This window comes from Urtica dioica, chromosome 9 (genome assembly GCF_054948205.1).
Source record: "Urtica dioica subsp. dioica isolate 48M chromosome 9, U.dioica_male_clone48M_v1_H2, whole genome shotgun sequence".
NCBI lineage: Eukaryota > Viridiplantae > Streptophyta > Magnoliopsida > Rosales > Urticaceae > Urtica > Urtica dioica.
Genome location: NC_142764.1, coordinates 11,380,291 through 11,395,646, shown reverse-complemented (window position 1 = coordinate 11,395,646; position 15,356 = coordinate 11,380,291). Strand labels below are relative to the sequence as shown.

Here is a 15,356-nt window from a genome sequence, read left to right as displayed (position 1 = left end):
GAGAGTCGGAGAAGCGGCAAGGTTATTTCGTCATGAGTTATACAACGATCTACTCAAAGACATCATCAACGATCCAATCGCCTTAAAGAGACCGGCTTGTGTTTTGAAATTCTACACAAGTGTCACCGAAGAAGATTGGATAGCATTTGTTGAGTATAGACGAACCGAAGTGTTCAAACAAACATCGGAATATGGGAAATCAAATACCGGAAAAAGTGTGTACAAATCTCGAACGGGCCGAAATGGATATCGAAAGCTTGATCAAGAATTATTTTTTAATTATTGTATAATTACTTCTTACTAGCACGACGAAACGGGGGAATGGCCTACGAAAGAGGAACTTTGGATTGACTCGCGAATGAAAGACGTAGATAACTACAAGGATGAGAAAGACAAACTAATGGGAGAAAAAAATCATAATTACTTTACATTTGTTATAACAATTAATCTTGTAATTTTATCTACAAATAATTTTGTGTGTAGAAAACGTTATCACAACAAGCAACGCAAGGGACATGGGTGCTGGAATCGGGAAAGAGCATTTTGCAAGAAGCTTTTGGAACGTCGCGAGTTTGCGGTCAATCCAAACACACTTCGCGTTTCAAGTACTTTGTTCCTCCAACGCCGAACGAAGAATTAATTAGGATGCGTCGGGAGATGAGCGAGTTGAAATCTTTGATGATGAAAGCCTTCGGTGGAAATGGTAACATTAATGTCGGAGATACTAATATCGAGTCGCCTAGTGTCGAGCGTGTGAAGAGAATCTCAAGGACAAGGTTGTTGATGATGAAGACATGGCAAACGGTGAAGAACACGTTAATGAAGCGGTCTCTTTAGGTATGTTCATTATTTTTTTTTATCTATAAAGCTAAATATTTTGGTATTAAGATATTGATATATATTCGTGATTTGCTTAGAACACGACGATGTTGCCGATCGTCCGAAGATCGATCCTAACATCGTTGTTGATCGTCCGAAGATCGATCCTATCGTTGTGGAAAAACCCAATAGTGTTCGTGCTAGTTTCTCATTGAATCCAACCACGCCGGTGACACCGAGTTCGGATGAAAGCGTCGAGTGTCTTCTTTTCATTGATGATGTTGTGAAAGGAGGCACAATTCATGTTGCAAATGGGCGAGCGTACATGAATGGAGGCGTAGTTCACTTCTCACCTTTGGAGGAAGGAAATTTACGCGTGGCCGTTTTGGGGGTTTTGATTAAAAAAGAAAAATGGCCAATTCCCACCGAAGAAGCTCAAACCATTGAAGATGCTATAGGAGGGTTTGTCTCGTGGCCGAAGAGACTCATAGAAATGGACACGGGAATAGAGAGTCGCGGTCCGGTTGTCAAACAACTCTCAAAGCTCGGTTTTGAGAGTGAAGCTAGCATCGATGATGCTAAGAAGATTTCGTACAAGGTGATTAATCCCAAGTATCGATTGCTCGCTCAACATGCCAACAAAGTAATGTTACCGGAAGGGGATGTGATTATGGTCAATGTTAGTCAAATTCTCGCAGCTATCCCGATTCCGATGTCATTTGAAGATGTTTCCGATTTTTGCAATACTTGGAAATTGGCGCGGGGAGCATAACGGTTTATATGGAGTAAGAGTTTTCTTTATATGCGTTTTTTAATATCAATATTCAATATTTAGTGTTTTGATCAACTAAATATTTGTTTGTCATAGCTATCTACGCTCGAGGTTAGAAAGGCGAAGAAGACTCGAAACTATTGTTTTATAAATCTGAGCTTAAGTCCGTACATCGAAAATGACGACGAGGAGGCTTATTTGTCAAAACGAGTCAAGGACGTTGGAAACGTGGTTCAACAATGCAAATTTGGTGAACTAGTTTTGATGCCGTATAACAAAGGTAATCATTGGATGCTCGTTTTCCTCGACCTTTGGAGAGATAGCACTATGTTCTTTGACCCTTTGAGAAATAAAATCCCAATCGATTTAACTCGATTGATAAAAAAGTAATATTTTGAATTCTTAAATAATTTTTATTATAAATCGTTCTAGTGGTTTTTTCTCTTATAATCTCCGTGTTATATAGGATTCTTGTGGATTTCAAGCTCGAGCATCAAAACACCCATAGTAACGGGCAATCAACGTACATCAAGGCTTGGGACGCTCCGAGACAAACCGGAAACACATGTGATTTCTTATATGCGTGATATAGTCGTAGGAGGTGTAGAAAAATTAGAAAATAAGAAATCCTATACAAAAGAGGATTTAGAGAGAGTTAGGGAAAAATGGGTAAGTTATGTACAAACATTTATTAACTGTGATGATTAGTTAGTTTTTTTTATTGAATTATGGATTGGTTGTAGATGTAAATATTTGCTTTTGAATGTTTTGAAGATGAAGATATTATTTTTTGGATTGAAGGTTATTTTCAGGTGCCAGTTTTTTACAACGGGTTTCAGTACCGTGTAAAAACAGATTTTGGATTAAAAAAAATGATTCTCGCCGCGGCGACCTATATTTCTCGCCGCGGCAAGTAATTCGAGCCGCGGCGAGAAATATTATTCGCCGCGGCGAGAAAAGATACCGAGAGCAGGCAAATTAGAAATCTTACTCTCGCCGCAGCGAGATTTTTTCGTCGCTGCAGCGAGTTTTTTTAAAAAAATTCATGCCCTTTCTACAGCGCATGATTATCCGTTGTAGAAGCATCTCGCCGCGGCTAAGATATGACATCGCCGCGGCGAGATGGACGCCGCGGCGACGTATAATTTTCGCCGCGGCGAGATGATTTTACAACGGATATTATATCCGTTGTAGAATCATCTCGCCGCGGCGAAATTTATATGTCACCGCGGCGAGTGTTTTTTAATTATTTGAAAATTTCACAATGGATGTCTACCGTTGTAGGAGGTTCCACAACGCCTAAATATCCGTTGTAGAATCTTGGATTCTACAACGGATATTTAAGCGTTGTAGAAAGCTCTTGGATTCTACAACGGATGTTTAAGCATTGTAGAAAGCTCTTGGATTCTACAACGGATATTTAAGCGTTCTAGAAGCTTCTACAACGCAAGATTCTACAACGCTTGACAAGCGTTGTAGAATCATTACACAACTGTTTTTGAGCGTTGTAGAATCCTTGTTTTGTAGTAGTGAGACTTAGTCATATAAATATAAAGAGGTTGGAGAGGTTATCAAGGCTTGGACCGTTGAAACACCTTCAAGTGGGAACTCTACCTGTTTGTGAATCCTGTATTGTAGGAAAAATGACCAAGAGATCTTTTACTGGAAAATAATCAAGAGCCACCGAACCATTGCAACTAGTTCACTCTAACATCTGCAGACCTATGAGTTAAGCTGCGAGAGGCGGTTATGAATATGGTTACATTTACCTAATGCATCGAAAATATGAAACTTTTGATAAGTTTAAGGAATATCGTGCATGTGTTGAAAACTAATTAGGTAAGACTATTAAGTCCTTTGATCCGATCGGGGATACTGAGTTAACCAATTATTCGCTGGAACATGAGATTGTGTCGCAGCTATCGGCTCATGGTAATCCACAACAAAATGGAGTTGCTGAAAGGAGAAATAGAACTCTATTAGACATGGTAAGAACCATGATTAATTGTGAAACGGAGCACATACTAGCTTGCGACATTTCCGAATATGGGGTTATACTGATCATGTCTTTAAAAAGAAATCGAGTAAACAGGAACCAAGAACAAACGTATATTTCTTCGTTGGATATTCAGAAGGGACGAGAGGGGGTACATTTTATGATCCTATTAATAGGAAAACTTTCGTTTATACTCATGCTACTTTTCTTGAAGATGATTATGTTAAAGCGTTTAAACCTCGTAGTAAGATTATACTTGAGGAAATGATAAGACCTACCCCGAAACATCGAAAGGAAACCGCCTTAACCTACAATAGCTAAGAGAGTGGGAGATAAAGAAGAAAACACAAACACTCGTCCAAGTGTTTCACAGTCTCGTTGTAATGGGAGGGTCTCTAGAGAGCCTGGCCGATATCTTGGCTTTGAAGCAAACGTCGTTGCATTGGATGTGAACGATAATGACCCGGTGTCATATAAAGTTGCCATGGTCGACTCGGAAAAAGATAAATGGCTAGACGCCATGTATCAAGAGATGAAGTCAATGCACACGAACTCAGTCTAGACTCTAGCAGATGCACTCGAACAAATTAGACCGATTGGGTGCAAATGGATCTGCAAGAGAAAGAAAGGAGATGATGGACAAGTCGGAACCTTTAAGGCAAGACTTGTGGCTAAGGGTTTTACCGAGGGAGAAGGAATTGACTACGACGAAATTTTCTCTCATGTAGCCATGTTTAAATCCATCAGAGGTCTTATCGCCATCGCTGCTCATTATGACTATGAGGTCTGGCAAATGTACATAAACACAAAATTCTTGAATGGCTATATGGAAGAAGAAATCTATATGACTCAATCAAATGGATTCATACAAAAGCGTCAAGAGCACAAGGTTTTCAAACTATTGAAATCCATTTATGGACTCAAGCAAGCGTCTCGATCCTGGAATCAAAGATTTGATGAGGTTAACAAGACCTATGGCTTTGAACAAAATCTTTATGAGCCTTGTGTATACAAGTACTCAAAAGATAAAGTTACGGTTTTCTTAGTGCTTTATGTCGATGACTTCCTACTCGTAGGAAGCAACATGCCATTGTTGTCCGACATAAAAGCGTGGCTGAAAAAGCAATTCCAAATGAAAGATTTGGGAAATGCAGCTAATATTCTTGAGATCCAAATCATTCATGATAGGAAGAACAAAGTACTAGCTCTGTCTCAAGGTACTTATATTGATAAGGTACTTGCTCGTTTTTCGATGCAAAATGCTCTTGGCGCATTGTCACCGATGCAGTCAGGGATATTCCTTTCTAAAGAGCAGTATCCAAAGACACTGCAAGATGAAGAAGAGGATATGAGACGATTACCATATGCGTCAGCTGTTGGGAGCCTTACATATGCCATGTTGTGTACAAGGCCTGACATATGCTATGCAGTTGGGATAGTTAGTAGATACCAGTCAAACCCGGGTCTTGATCATTGGACAAGTGTTAAACATATATTGAAATATCTTAAGAGAATTAGGGACATGATGTTGGTATATACAAGTAAGAAAGTGGTGGTGTAAGGATACACTGACTCTGATTTTCAAGCAGACCGTGACATGTTAAAGTCTACGTCTCGGTCAGTGTTCACTCTCAATGGAGGAGCAATTGTTTGGAGAAGTATAAAGCAATCCAGTATCGCAGACTCCACGATGGAAGCCGAGTATATTGCGGCTTCCGAGGCTGCCAAAGAGGCAGTTTGGCTTAAGAATTTCTTAGCCGAACTAGAGGTAGTTCCTAACATGAGTGAACCTTTGAAACTCCACTGTGATAACACTGGAGCAATAGCAAACTCAAAGAAGCCTCATAGCCATAAGAGAGGAAAGCATATAGAAAGAAAATACTACCTCATAACGGAGATAGTTCGAAGAGGAGACGTGGCTGTCGTGAACATCTCAACACCGGATAACATAGTAGATCCGATGACAAGAGGCCAATGACTCGTGCTAGACAAAAGCTCTCACGTTGCGAACCCTATAACATGTGCTCTGTGCCGAGACCTCACATGTACCAAAGACCCTCGCGCTACGCACTCAAGACGCCGTAAAACCAAAGGCCAAAAATACTCCTAATAGCTAAAGGTCCTCATGCCACGAATTCGATGACCTGCCTTCCTCGTCGAGGATCCCTCAAGTCGCTGAGCTCGCGGAGAACCCTTGGGAGCATGTTACCCCTCGTCGGCCACGCCTTGCCAAGGAATTGAAGTGTCACTAACCCCTAAGACACCTCGGCCAAGAAACTTGGCCTTGAACACAAAGCTGACTAGGCCCATTAAGCATGTCAAATCTCCAAGGCTCACTTATAATATCTTCTCAACATATGTTTGAAGTAATTTCTCTCAAATTGGCGAAACTCTATCTCTCTCACCTCACTTTGTCTCACTAAATACACTTCTTCTCTCTAACTAAAAAACAAAACTCGCACTCTTCACCTCACTTATCTCCTCGAATTGATGTTTAGCGTTAGAGCGTGCGTAGGAAAAAAATCCATATATGTCATCTGTGTTCACGTTTCTATCTTTTCTTAAATGAAGATAAGTTGAATACCACTTTCTAGCGAGAAATGATAACTATTAAGAAATACTACCACCATTAAACACATTCGCGATCATATGATCTTTGTCATAAGTCAATTCTAAGTGTTGAAATGGATAGTAATAGGCCTAGATAGTAACATAGCTTATGCCAATTTACTTTTAATTTTCATTCTTAGATTTAACTTTTGAATAGCTAATAGTATGAACTCGAAGCATGAAGTTGTGTTAGTGTATAGTTAAAATACGATCACAAACAAAGATTTATAATTATAATAAGTTAATAGAAATTTTGATATAGAGAATTTTGTCTTATTCTTTAAGAGCAGTAGCTCAATGATTTATCTTCCTTTTAAAAAGTAGTCAAAGTTTCATTTTATTAAAAAAAAATTGTCTATCAGCCTGCAGTAAATTAAATTAACTCTTTAATTTAATTTACTGCAGACTGGTGGTTTTTGTTTTAATAAAATGACACTTCGACTAGAATCTTAAAATGAGCCCATAGAATAACTAGTTACTACTGTTTTTTTTATATTAGGGTTAAAGTTCTATGCCTAAATTTTAAAAATTACATGCAAATAACACCAAACCAACAAATTTATCCAATCAACGGATAAAACCCCAAATAGGAGATAGGAAAAAACTTAGAGAGAGAAACTCTCTCTCTAAAAAACCAGATCGAGTTTTATTAGGGTTTCAAACGCTTTTTACATCTGAGCTCGGCCGCCATTTTCCCCGGGTTGTCGGCGCCATAAGTAGCGCCACTCTAACCTGGGGGGAGCCTCATCCATCTCCGGTGCTTCTCGGACTCGGAGCTTTTTCCAGCGAAACAAATTTGGGTTTTTTTTGTTTTCCTCCGGCTTCCTTCTCCACCTCTTCGACCATGACCACCGTTGCCTCCTTGGTTGTACTGTCGGCATCGCTTCTGAATATCTCTAGATCTCCGGTTATGTTATCGCGGTGTTGCTCTGACTCGCCGGTGTGTCCCTCTCAAGATTTGAGATCTATGAGTTTTTCTGCACCTCTCCTCGTGGATGAGCCCGAAAGCATTTCTTTGTTGTGGATATCCTTTTCAGATTGGCTTGGCGGGTTCTCTACAACACTCTTTGTGGCCATTGTGTCCTTTCTGGTGTTTTCGGTGGGGAGCCCCACTCCCACCGGAGGAAGATCCGGAGTGTTAGCCCGCCGCGCCGATCTCGGTCTCACGTCGCTCCTCAACAAGGTGTTGAAACTTTGGTGCTCAGTGCATACGGAGGTCCACGACGACGCCCCTCTCCGGACGTGGTGGAGCTTCTCACAGGGCCTTTTCTCACTCATTGAAGGCTTCGTAAATGTGATTGGTTTGTGGTTGGAAGGTGATGGTTTGAGTCAAAGTAGTCTTTTATTTTTTTTGCTCTTTTAGGTTGTTGGTTTGCTTAGACTCTAGCTTACTTTAAACTTGTGTTTTATCTAGATTTTGTTGTTATGTCCACTATTATTGAGTGGTTTTCGTGTCCCGAAGAAGATTTAGTCTCCTTGCGGGTTAGGAGTTCGAGTTTTCTATTAGCATTTTGGTGGTATAGACTTTCGAACGTCTTTGTCCACAATCGGTGGTCCTCGAGCGTTTTGGTTCATCCAATAACCTCTGAGGGAATGTTGAAAGAGCTATTAAGTTGTTCGAAATTCAGTGTGATAAATCTTTTGCTTGACGGAAGTCCACACACGATGTGCGTTCACACGATTCTAGTCTTGAATCATCATTATCTTGATGTATCGTCCTTTGTTGTCAAAAGATGTACGATATTTGTACTTTTGGGTGCTATACCCTTATTCTATTAGAAAGCCTCGAGCTACTGTTATAAAATTTAAAAAAAAAAAAACAAACAAACAAATTTTATCCGATCCAACACTGCAAGTTACTAATAGTGTAATACAATACTTATTGAACACATGATATACCAACAAATACATGTATTTTTAATTAAATTATAAACAACTCTTGATCTAAATAAAATTATAAACAATAAAATAAAAGAAAAACTTTATACAAAAAATGCAATAGAATACTTTTCGTAAATATCTGTATACATCAAGGTAATAAAAAAAAGCTAAATAAAACTATTTACGGTAAGATTAAGAAAATTAAACTAAATAAAACTTGTATAAGCTAAATAAAACTGTATAGGGTTGTAGACAATTGACGTAAGGTTAAGAAAATTTTATCGTTATTTGGAAAATTAAGTTTGAAAATTTGGTATGCCAAGCTATTTTATTTATTTATTTATTTAGACAAAATAAAGATGGGAAAATTTGCAACATTTTCTTCAAAATAGTGGATATATTAAATCATTCTAAAAATAGTATTTTTCAAACGTTATTTGATATTATCAATAAAACTATAAATAATAAATAAAGTTAAATAGAATTTAAAACATATTTTTTTGAAGAAAAAAATTGTTCAAATAGCCATTTGAAACTAATTAATCAGCAAAATAGTCAAAGTTTCAAATTTTCAGTAAAATAACAAAAGTTATGTTGTCAAATATTTTTGAGAAAATATCATGTATCTCTTATTTTTAATCGAAATGCTACGACTATTCCTCCAATTTTTAGAAATATCACATCTATCCCTTCAAATTACTAAATATATAATAGTTATACCATGAAACTCATTTATATAACAAATGTATCCATGAAACTAAAATTTCATTTACTTTTGACTTTTTTACCCTAAATGATATCAAATATTTATTTTTTATTTTATGAAAAAATTAACATATATTAATGAATACTTACCATTTAGTGATTCTCAGATATTAGACAAAAAAAAAAAAAAAAAATAGTGTGGAGACGGAAAAAAAATCGTATCGGACACATTTCGCACATTTATTTCTTTTTTCTTCGACAAACCCACAAAATCCAAAGTCATTGTCATCACTTTCTTGGGCCGCCTGAGCCAATCTCCAAACTTATAGTAGGATGAATGAGATTTTTTTAAAAAAATAAAATAAAAGGTAAATAGAATTAAAAAAAAATGAAAATAAATAGAAGATCCCATTAAATATTTTATGTGCATTTAATATATATTACATTAATTCTAAAGTCAATTAAAAATTATGAAAATGGTTATATTTGTTTCAATACATTTTTATAGGGTATAAACATGCTATAAATAGTAATCTGAAGGGATAGATGTGATATTTTTAAAAACTGTAAGAATAATCGCAGTATTTCGATTAAACACATGAGATTGATATGATATTTTTCCAATATTTTTTTTCACCAAAATTATTTTTTTTTACAATTATTATAAGTAATTTATCACTTTCAAAAATATAAATCCTAAGATTAATTTTGTTTTTGAAATTTGATTATTAGACATTTTGACTATTATTCTAATTTTAGGTAAATTTTGACTATTTTACACTTTTTTAACTAAATCGACTATTTAGTTAAATCATTGAACCCAAAGTGATGGTTTAGGACATGCAATTTCCAACTCAAAAAGGGTAGATAATTTGATCTAGTGATAATCTCACACATATCTCGACAGAGAGGTCATGAGATCAAGCACTATGGTATTAAAAAATGTATGTCCCTTAAGATTTATTTTAAATTATGTAATATTGACTAATATTGTAATATATCTGTAATAATATCACCTCTAAAAAAAAAAAAAAAAATTCCAACCCAAAATACTTGAACCCGACGGTAATTTTAAATGAACAAACGATAGTAAGAAACCCCGTGTAACATAGAGAGAGAGAGAGAGAGAGAGAGAGAGAGAGGGATTACAATTTCGGCACTAGGGTTTAGAGAGGCCACATACAAAACCCCAAAAAAAAAACTTGTAAAAAAAATGTAATCAAAATGAAAGGAAAATCAAATTCAAAAGCAAGACGACCTAAATCGAAAAAGAAATCTCCGCCAACAAGAGAATCATCGCCAGAAGAAGATGTAGATTTCTCATTCGCGGTGGCGAGAATCGCAGTGTCGCAGATCTGTCAGTCGGTGGGCTACAAGTCCGCGAAGACCTCCGCCATCGAAACCCTCACCTCCGTCGCCGTGAAATTCATCGAATCGCTCGCGAAATCGTCCTCCGCCGTCGCCGCCTCCGCCAACCGCACGGACTCCAACATCTTCGACATCGCCGCCGCTCTCCGCGCCTTCCGCGCCGGCCCCGCCCTCTCCGCCGCATCCGCTCATCACCGCCGATGCGCTCTGAGCTCGCCGGACCTCGACGAGATCGCCGATTACACCGCCTCCGTCGTCGAGACTCCGTTCGCCAAGCCCGTCCCGCGCAACAACCGTCGAAATCCGGACCCCGCCGCACGTGCCGCCCTGGCCCTTCCTCCTCCGCCGCACGTGCCAAGTTGGCTGCCGGAGATTCCGGAAATAACGACGGCGGTGAGTCGCAGGGGAGGAGAGAAGCTGTGGGGGAATGTAGAGGTTGGTGACGTGGCGGATTCGGAGGAGAAGAAAGAGGTTGCGGTGGTGTGTAGAGAGCAGAAATTGGGGTTGGGAAAGGGAAGAGAGAGAGTGAGGTTTAAGCTGTGTTACAGGAAACACAAGAGTTGGAATCTAAAAATGGTGAAAGAAAGTGCGGAGTAATTTCTTACATACACACAAGTCACCACAACAAAACTGCTATGGCCTTTCCCGCTGTTTACAGAGTTAATAGGGTACGAAAATAGTGCTCGTTTTGTCCTCCGCGAGGCTTGAACCGACGATGCTCTAGTCAATTAACGGCTCACGTGCCAAGTTGACCGTCTATGCGTAGAGTTGAAGCTTAGTACAAACAATGCTTACTACAATTGTTTGCTTCTTTCTCCATATTACGCTTCCATTAGCTTTTCTTTCATTTTTTTAGTAGTGAACAAACAAGGACATCAATCAGACTAGATCGGACTACAAAATCAAAAACTTTGTAAACATATGTAAGCTTAGGCATTGTCAGATTAGATAAATCGACTTAAAAGCAAAGTGTGAAATGGAAGGACATTCGAAAGATTTCTAGTTTCTGAAATCAAGAGCGTGATATTGTTTGTGTGAATTAATCTATCACAATTGTCTTTCTTGTAGGAAAAAAATATCTCACGTAATGTAAGTAACTAATTACCTATAGTTCTATGGGCAAGGAACCTGATCACCGACTAATTTGTCAAATATTAGGCTAAGTTTCGGGTGCTTATCACGGAAACAATGACGCAAAGGGATGTACAATATTATTCAGGATCCTTGATGCATGACCAAACGATAGATATGCCTCAACAATTAGTTTCTGTGTTCCTTGTAAAAAAATCGTCTCTTCAAAAAATAATAAATATTATTTCACAAACTAGTGAATGATATTGACGCACAATCTTCAGATTCTTGCCTAACTTAAAACTTCGATATTTAAACACTTAATAACACGCATGTTCATGCCCTCGCTTTCTGTAGCACACTGAGACCCGTCATCAGAAAACACAGTTAATACAAAGCAGGGAGTAAATTTTATAAACTTTTTCAAACAAAATAAATCGGCAAAAACATTGTCTCGAGCTTTTCATTTCTCTCTAATACTTTGTACTGACTAGCATATTAGGAAAACATGCCAATATAAGACCGCTCACACAAGATTCACAGGTTTCTTTGTGCCAAATACCTGTATATGATAGCCCATATTCCTTGCTATATATCATCTCATCTCTTATACAACAATCTCAAAAGTATAGATCAACAAAGATCTCACATGCCTCTATCGGATGTAAAAGCATAGCTCACTTTCCACAGTTGAAACCATGGCACACCGAAAGGACTATGATGAGGATCAAAGCGATGAGAATCCCCAAAACAATCAGTTTGACCTTCATGTTCTGCAACCACATTCTCCTCCGAATTTGTGTTCCTGAACTCTTAAAGTCTTGTGCCTGTAACCAAATTCATATTTACATACATTTCATATCCATCACATGATAGTTACAGAGAAGAATCGTTTCGTTTTCAGGTGGAAAATTATTACTGTATTTGAACGACTAACCTGTTGATGAAGATTCTCACTTTTGTCAACCAAAAGTTCAATCTTCTCCCCTCTGTCTAGGACCTGCGTCAAATTCAAATTGTATATTCTTGGATTATCTTAAACACATCCGTTGGAAGACCAACAACATTTGTACTATGCTAAGAAAGAAACATAAACTTTAACATGTATAAGAAGGGTGAATTGAGACGCAGGCCATATTGCTGTTCACTTTCGTTTCAACTCAAATAAAAGGTTCTATTGATATAGAAGAGCAGATATCAAGTCCAAATATTTCAGGTTAGAAACTGTCAGTAAGAACTGTAGTTTTACAATGAGACTTTAATGTGTGCTTGAGCAGAGTGCATTATCAACATCAAAAGTAAAACATGATACCAAACAAAAAATAAAAAGCAGAAAATATTTCTCAGGGTATTATGTTATCAAGGTACATAGACCTTGACTGTTTGTCTTTTAATGATTAACCTTGTTGAATGTCAATAACTAAGACACAATGCCTACGATTATTAGACTTGTTCAATAGTACATAGGCCTCAACTCTCGGTTCTATGATACTTGACCTTAGTGAAAATTATCAACAAGGACACCATGCTAACAATGATTAACCTTATTCAACAGCATTTACCAAGACACCATGGCTTAATTTTCTGATTGTAACCATTTAATAGGATACCGTGGCATGTTAGTTATTCAACCATATGGAATCTGATGCATCAGAAAATGAAAAGAAAAAAAAAAAAAAAAAAAAATTTGCATTCAACACCTATAAAACTTATTCAGTAATATATTGAGTTGTAAAATCTATTATGCGATATTACTTATTCAGTAATACAAGGGCAAGAAATGTCCTGCATTATGTTAAACCCAATGCTATTTCAGGGATACAGGTACTCTAAATGCATATTCTTAAACGTCCTTTATAAAATAATACCAATTGGAATTATTTGAATATTTTTTTTCACACGTCAACTGCAATTTACCTTTTCAATGTTCTCCATCATAACACCTTTCACTTCTGAAACCTGAGCCTTCACCTTTGCAAGCTTGCTAATCTCCTCAGGGTGATCCACACAGTATTGCATGTGTTCCTTCAATTTCGGCCTACAACGTTTGGTATTGTGTCATCCACTCCAACAAGAAAATATGTACGTTCAATATAAAGATGGTACATATGTATGTATATGTATATAAGTGTGTATGTATGTACAAGAAATTACCCGAACTCCTTGCTAAGGCTGTTTGCTGCTGCAGTGGCAGCCTTCCCACCTCCATATTTTGCAATAAATTCATCCTTGATACGCTCTAGGAAGGCAAGAGGCACTTGCCTCCCAACCGATTCGTCAGCAACCACACAATATGCTGCAACATAATTAGTCAAGGTCAGACATTTAGGTCCAAAAGTATACGCAGTAATGCCAACAGTAATACTTTAACTCGACCATTAATTTTTTTTTTTAAAAGAAACTCGGACTTTTATTGAAAAATGCGGCTCAGCCGAAAAAAGTACAGGAAACTAGAGCTGAGGAAACTCAAAACCAGCTCCGAAACAACAAAAATCAACACAAACCAGTACAAGGTATGTAGCTTATCCAAATTTCCACAAGTTAATTATACGGCATAAATCTTGCTCTAGAGTCCTGAACTATGAAATGAAATTAACATTTATATATATATATATATATATATATATATATATATGTGTGTGTGTGATGTAAGAAATCAAAATCAAATCGAATCCACCAATAAGAAACTATAGCAGCGTCACTAAAAAGATAACTGAAAAAAGAACCTCATAGTCCTAAGAAAAATGTAATACTTTAAAATGCGGCACGCTGAAATACAAGTTTAGACATAAAAACACTCTAATAGTTCATATAATATATTAGACCTTAACCTATCTTCTTCAAGTAAAATCTATAATGGCCTTCATTCTAGAAAACATAGCCAGAGAAGTTACAAAAATTGCTTCTTAATAGTTGAATCCAACACCTCTGAAAAACTTCGAAAACCAAGCATACCGACAAAGCTTAAAAAAAGTGATTGATTGCGGACGAATGAAATGTGCCAAAGCAACTGCGAAGCTTTCATCAAATAAGCTCGTTTAATTTGATGTTGAAAAACTAACAAACCCTAAATCATTGATCGACAATAGTCAATGACACATAATACGCTTCAAATAATTGAAAATACAAAAGATAAACACTAAAAGTGAACCATTTTAATCTTATAGGATGCTAAAGGCTTATAGTCTTTAAAATTGCTGTTTGAAAATGACAAGCCCTTGCTTCGAGGAAGAAAAAAATGCATTGCTGAACAAACAATAAACTACGGAAACTACTGAAAAATATCCGCATTCAATTTACTTCATTGCGATTCTAAAAAAAACACGAAATGTACAAGTTCAGGTATAAAAACGAAACAATTTTATTTCTCAGATCTTTAAGATTTATTTTCCTTATAAACGTGTTTCAAATGATATACATATCGTAAATATTAACATTATCCAAGATTGTAACTGAGCGGGAAAAACAGGCCAGAACAACATAGAAAATTAGTACGATTTAACCGATCAACAGCGCGAATAAAACAGCAAAGAAAATAGCCATTGTACATAAATTACTCAAGATTTATCGCAATCAAGATTTACTCAAGAACAAGCAAAGACAAGCTAAAGAAAAAGAGAATAAACGCACTATAGCCATTGTCGACGAGGTAATTGAAGGTGTGACCATCGCAGTTGTAAGTAAACTTGTTGTTCGCCGAGGGAAGCTTCTGGAGGCACTGGAAGGCTATCGAGTTGAAATTTCCAGTGAACTCAGTGTAGTCCGCGAGAATCACAGTCCCTCGAGACACGAAAGCGTAGATCAGAGATTTCTGGCCCATTTTCTCTTACTTCTGTGGTTTTTCTTGAACCTAGGGTTTCCGAGAGAGATGTAGAAAAATGAGAGAGATTTTGAAAACCTCTTCACCTTTAATTGGTTTTCGCCTTGCTTTTGCTTTCTCTTTCCGCCGGGAAAATTTTGAAGACTCGTTCCTCTCTCTCTCTCTCTCTCTCTCTGCTTTTGTCAGGGATCGAAAAAGTAAAACGAATGAGACGGTGGGTTATTATTTTTTTTTTAAGTTTTTAGTGACGGATTTATTTCATTTTAAAAATAAAAATAAAAAGTTTTTAATGAGGATTAAAAACAGACGACGAG

The 15,356-nt window shown here is 37.2% G+C and overlaps 2 protein-coding genes across 2 annotated transcripts; one reads left to right on the top strand and one right to left on the bottom strand.

Moving 5' to 3' along the window:
* Positions 1 to 9,910: 9,910 nt before the first annotated feature.
* On the top strand, positions 9,911 to 11,536 carry LOC149384926 (transcription initiation factor TFIID subunit 8-like). The gene has a single exon (XM_089625230.1). It carries the CDS (start codon positions 10,008 to 10,010, stop codon positions 10,746 to 10,748), a length of 741 nt encoding a protein of 246 aa, XP_089481356.1. The 5' UTR covers positions 9,911 to 10,007; the 3' UTR covers positions 10,749 to 11,536.
* A 73-nt stretch (positions 11,537 to 11,609) lies between these two features.
* Positions 11,610 to 15,269, bottom strand: LOC149384925 (vesicle-associated membrane protein 721-like). The gene is made up of 5 exons (XM_089625231.1): positions 14,853 to 15,269; positions 13,377 to 13,518; positions 13,140 to 13,260; positions 12,160 to 12,222; positions 11,610 to 12,049 (listed from the first exon to the last, which is right to left on the bottom strand). The coding sequence occupies exons 1-5, from the start codon at positions 15,040 to 15,042 to the stop codon at positions 11,900 to 11,902; spliced, it is 666 nt and encodes a 221-aa protein (XP_089481357.1). The 5' UTR covers positions 15,043 to 15,269; the 3' UTR covers positions 11,610 to 11,899.
* Between the last annotated feature and the right edge of the window lie 87 nt (positions 15,270 to 15,356).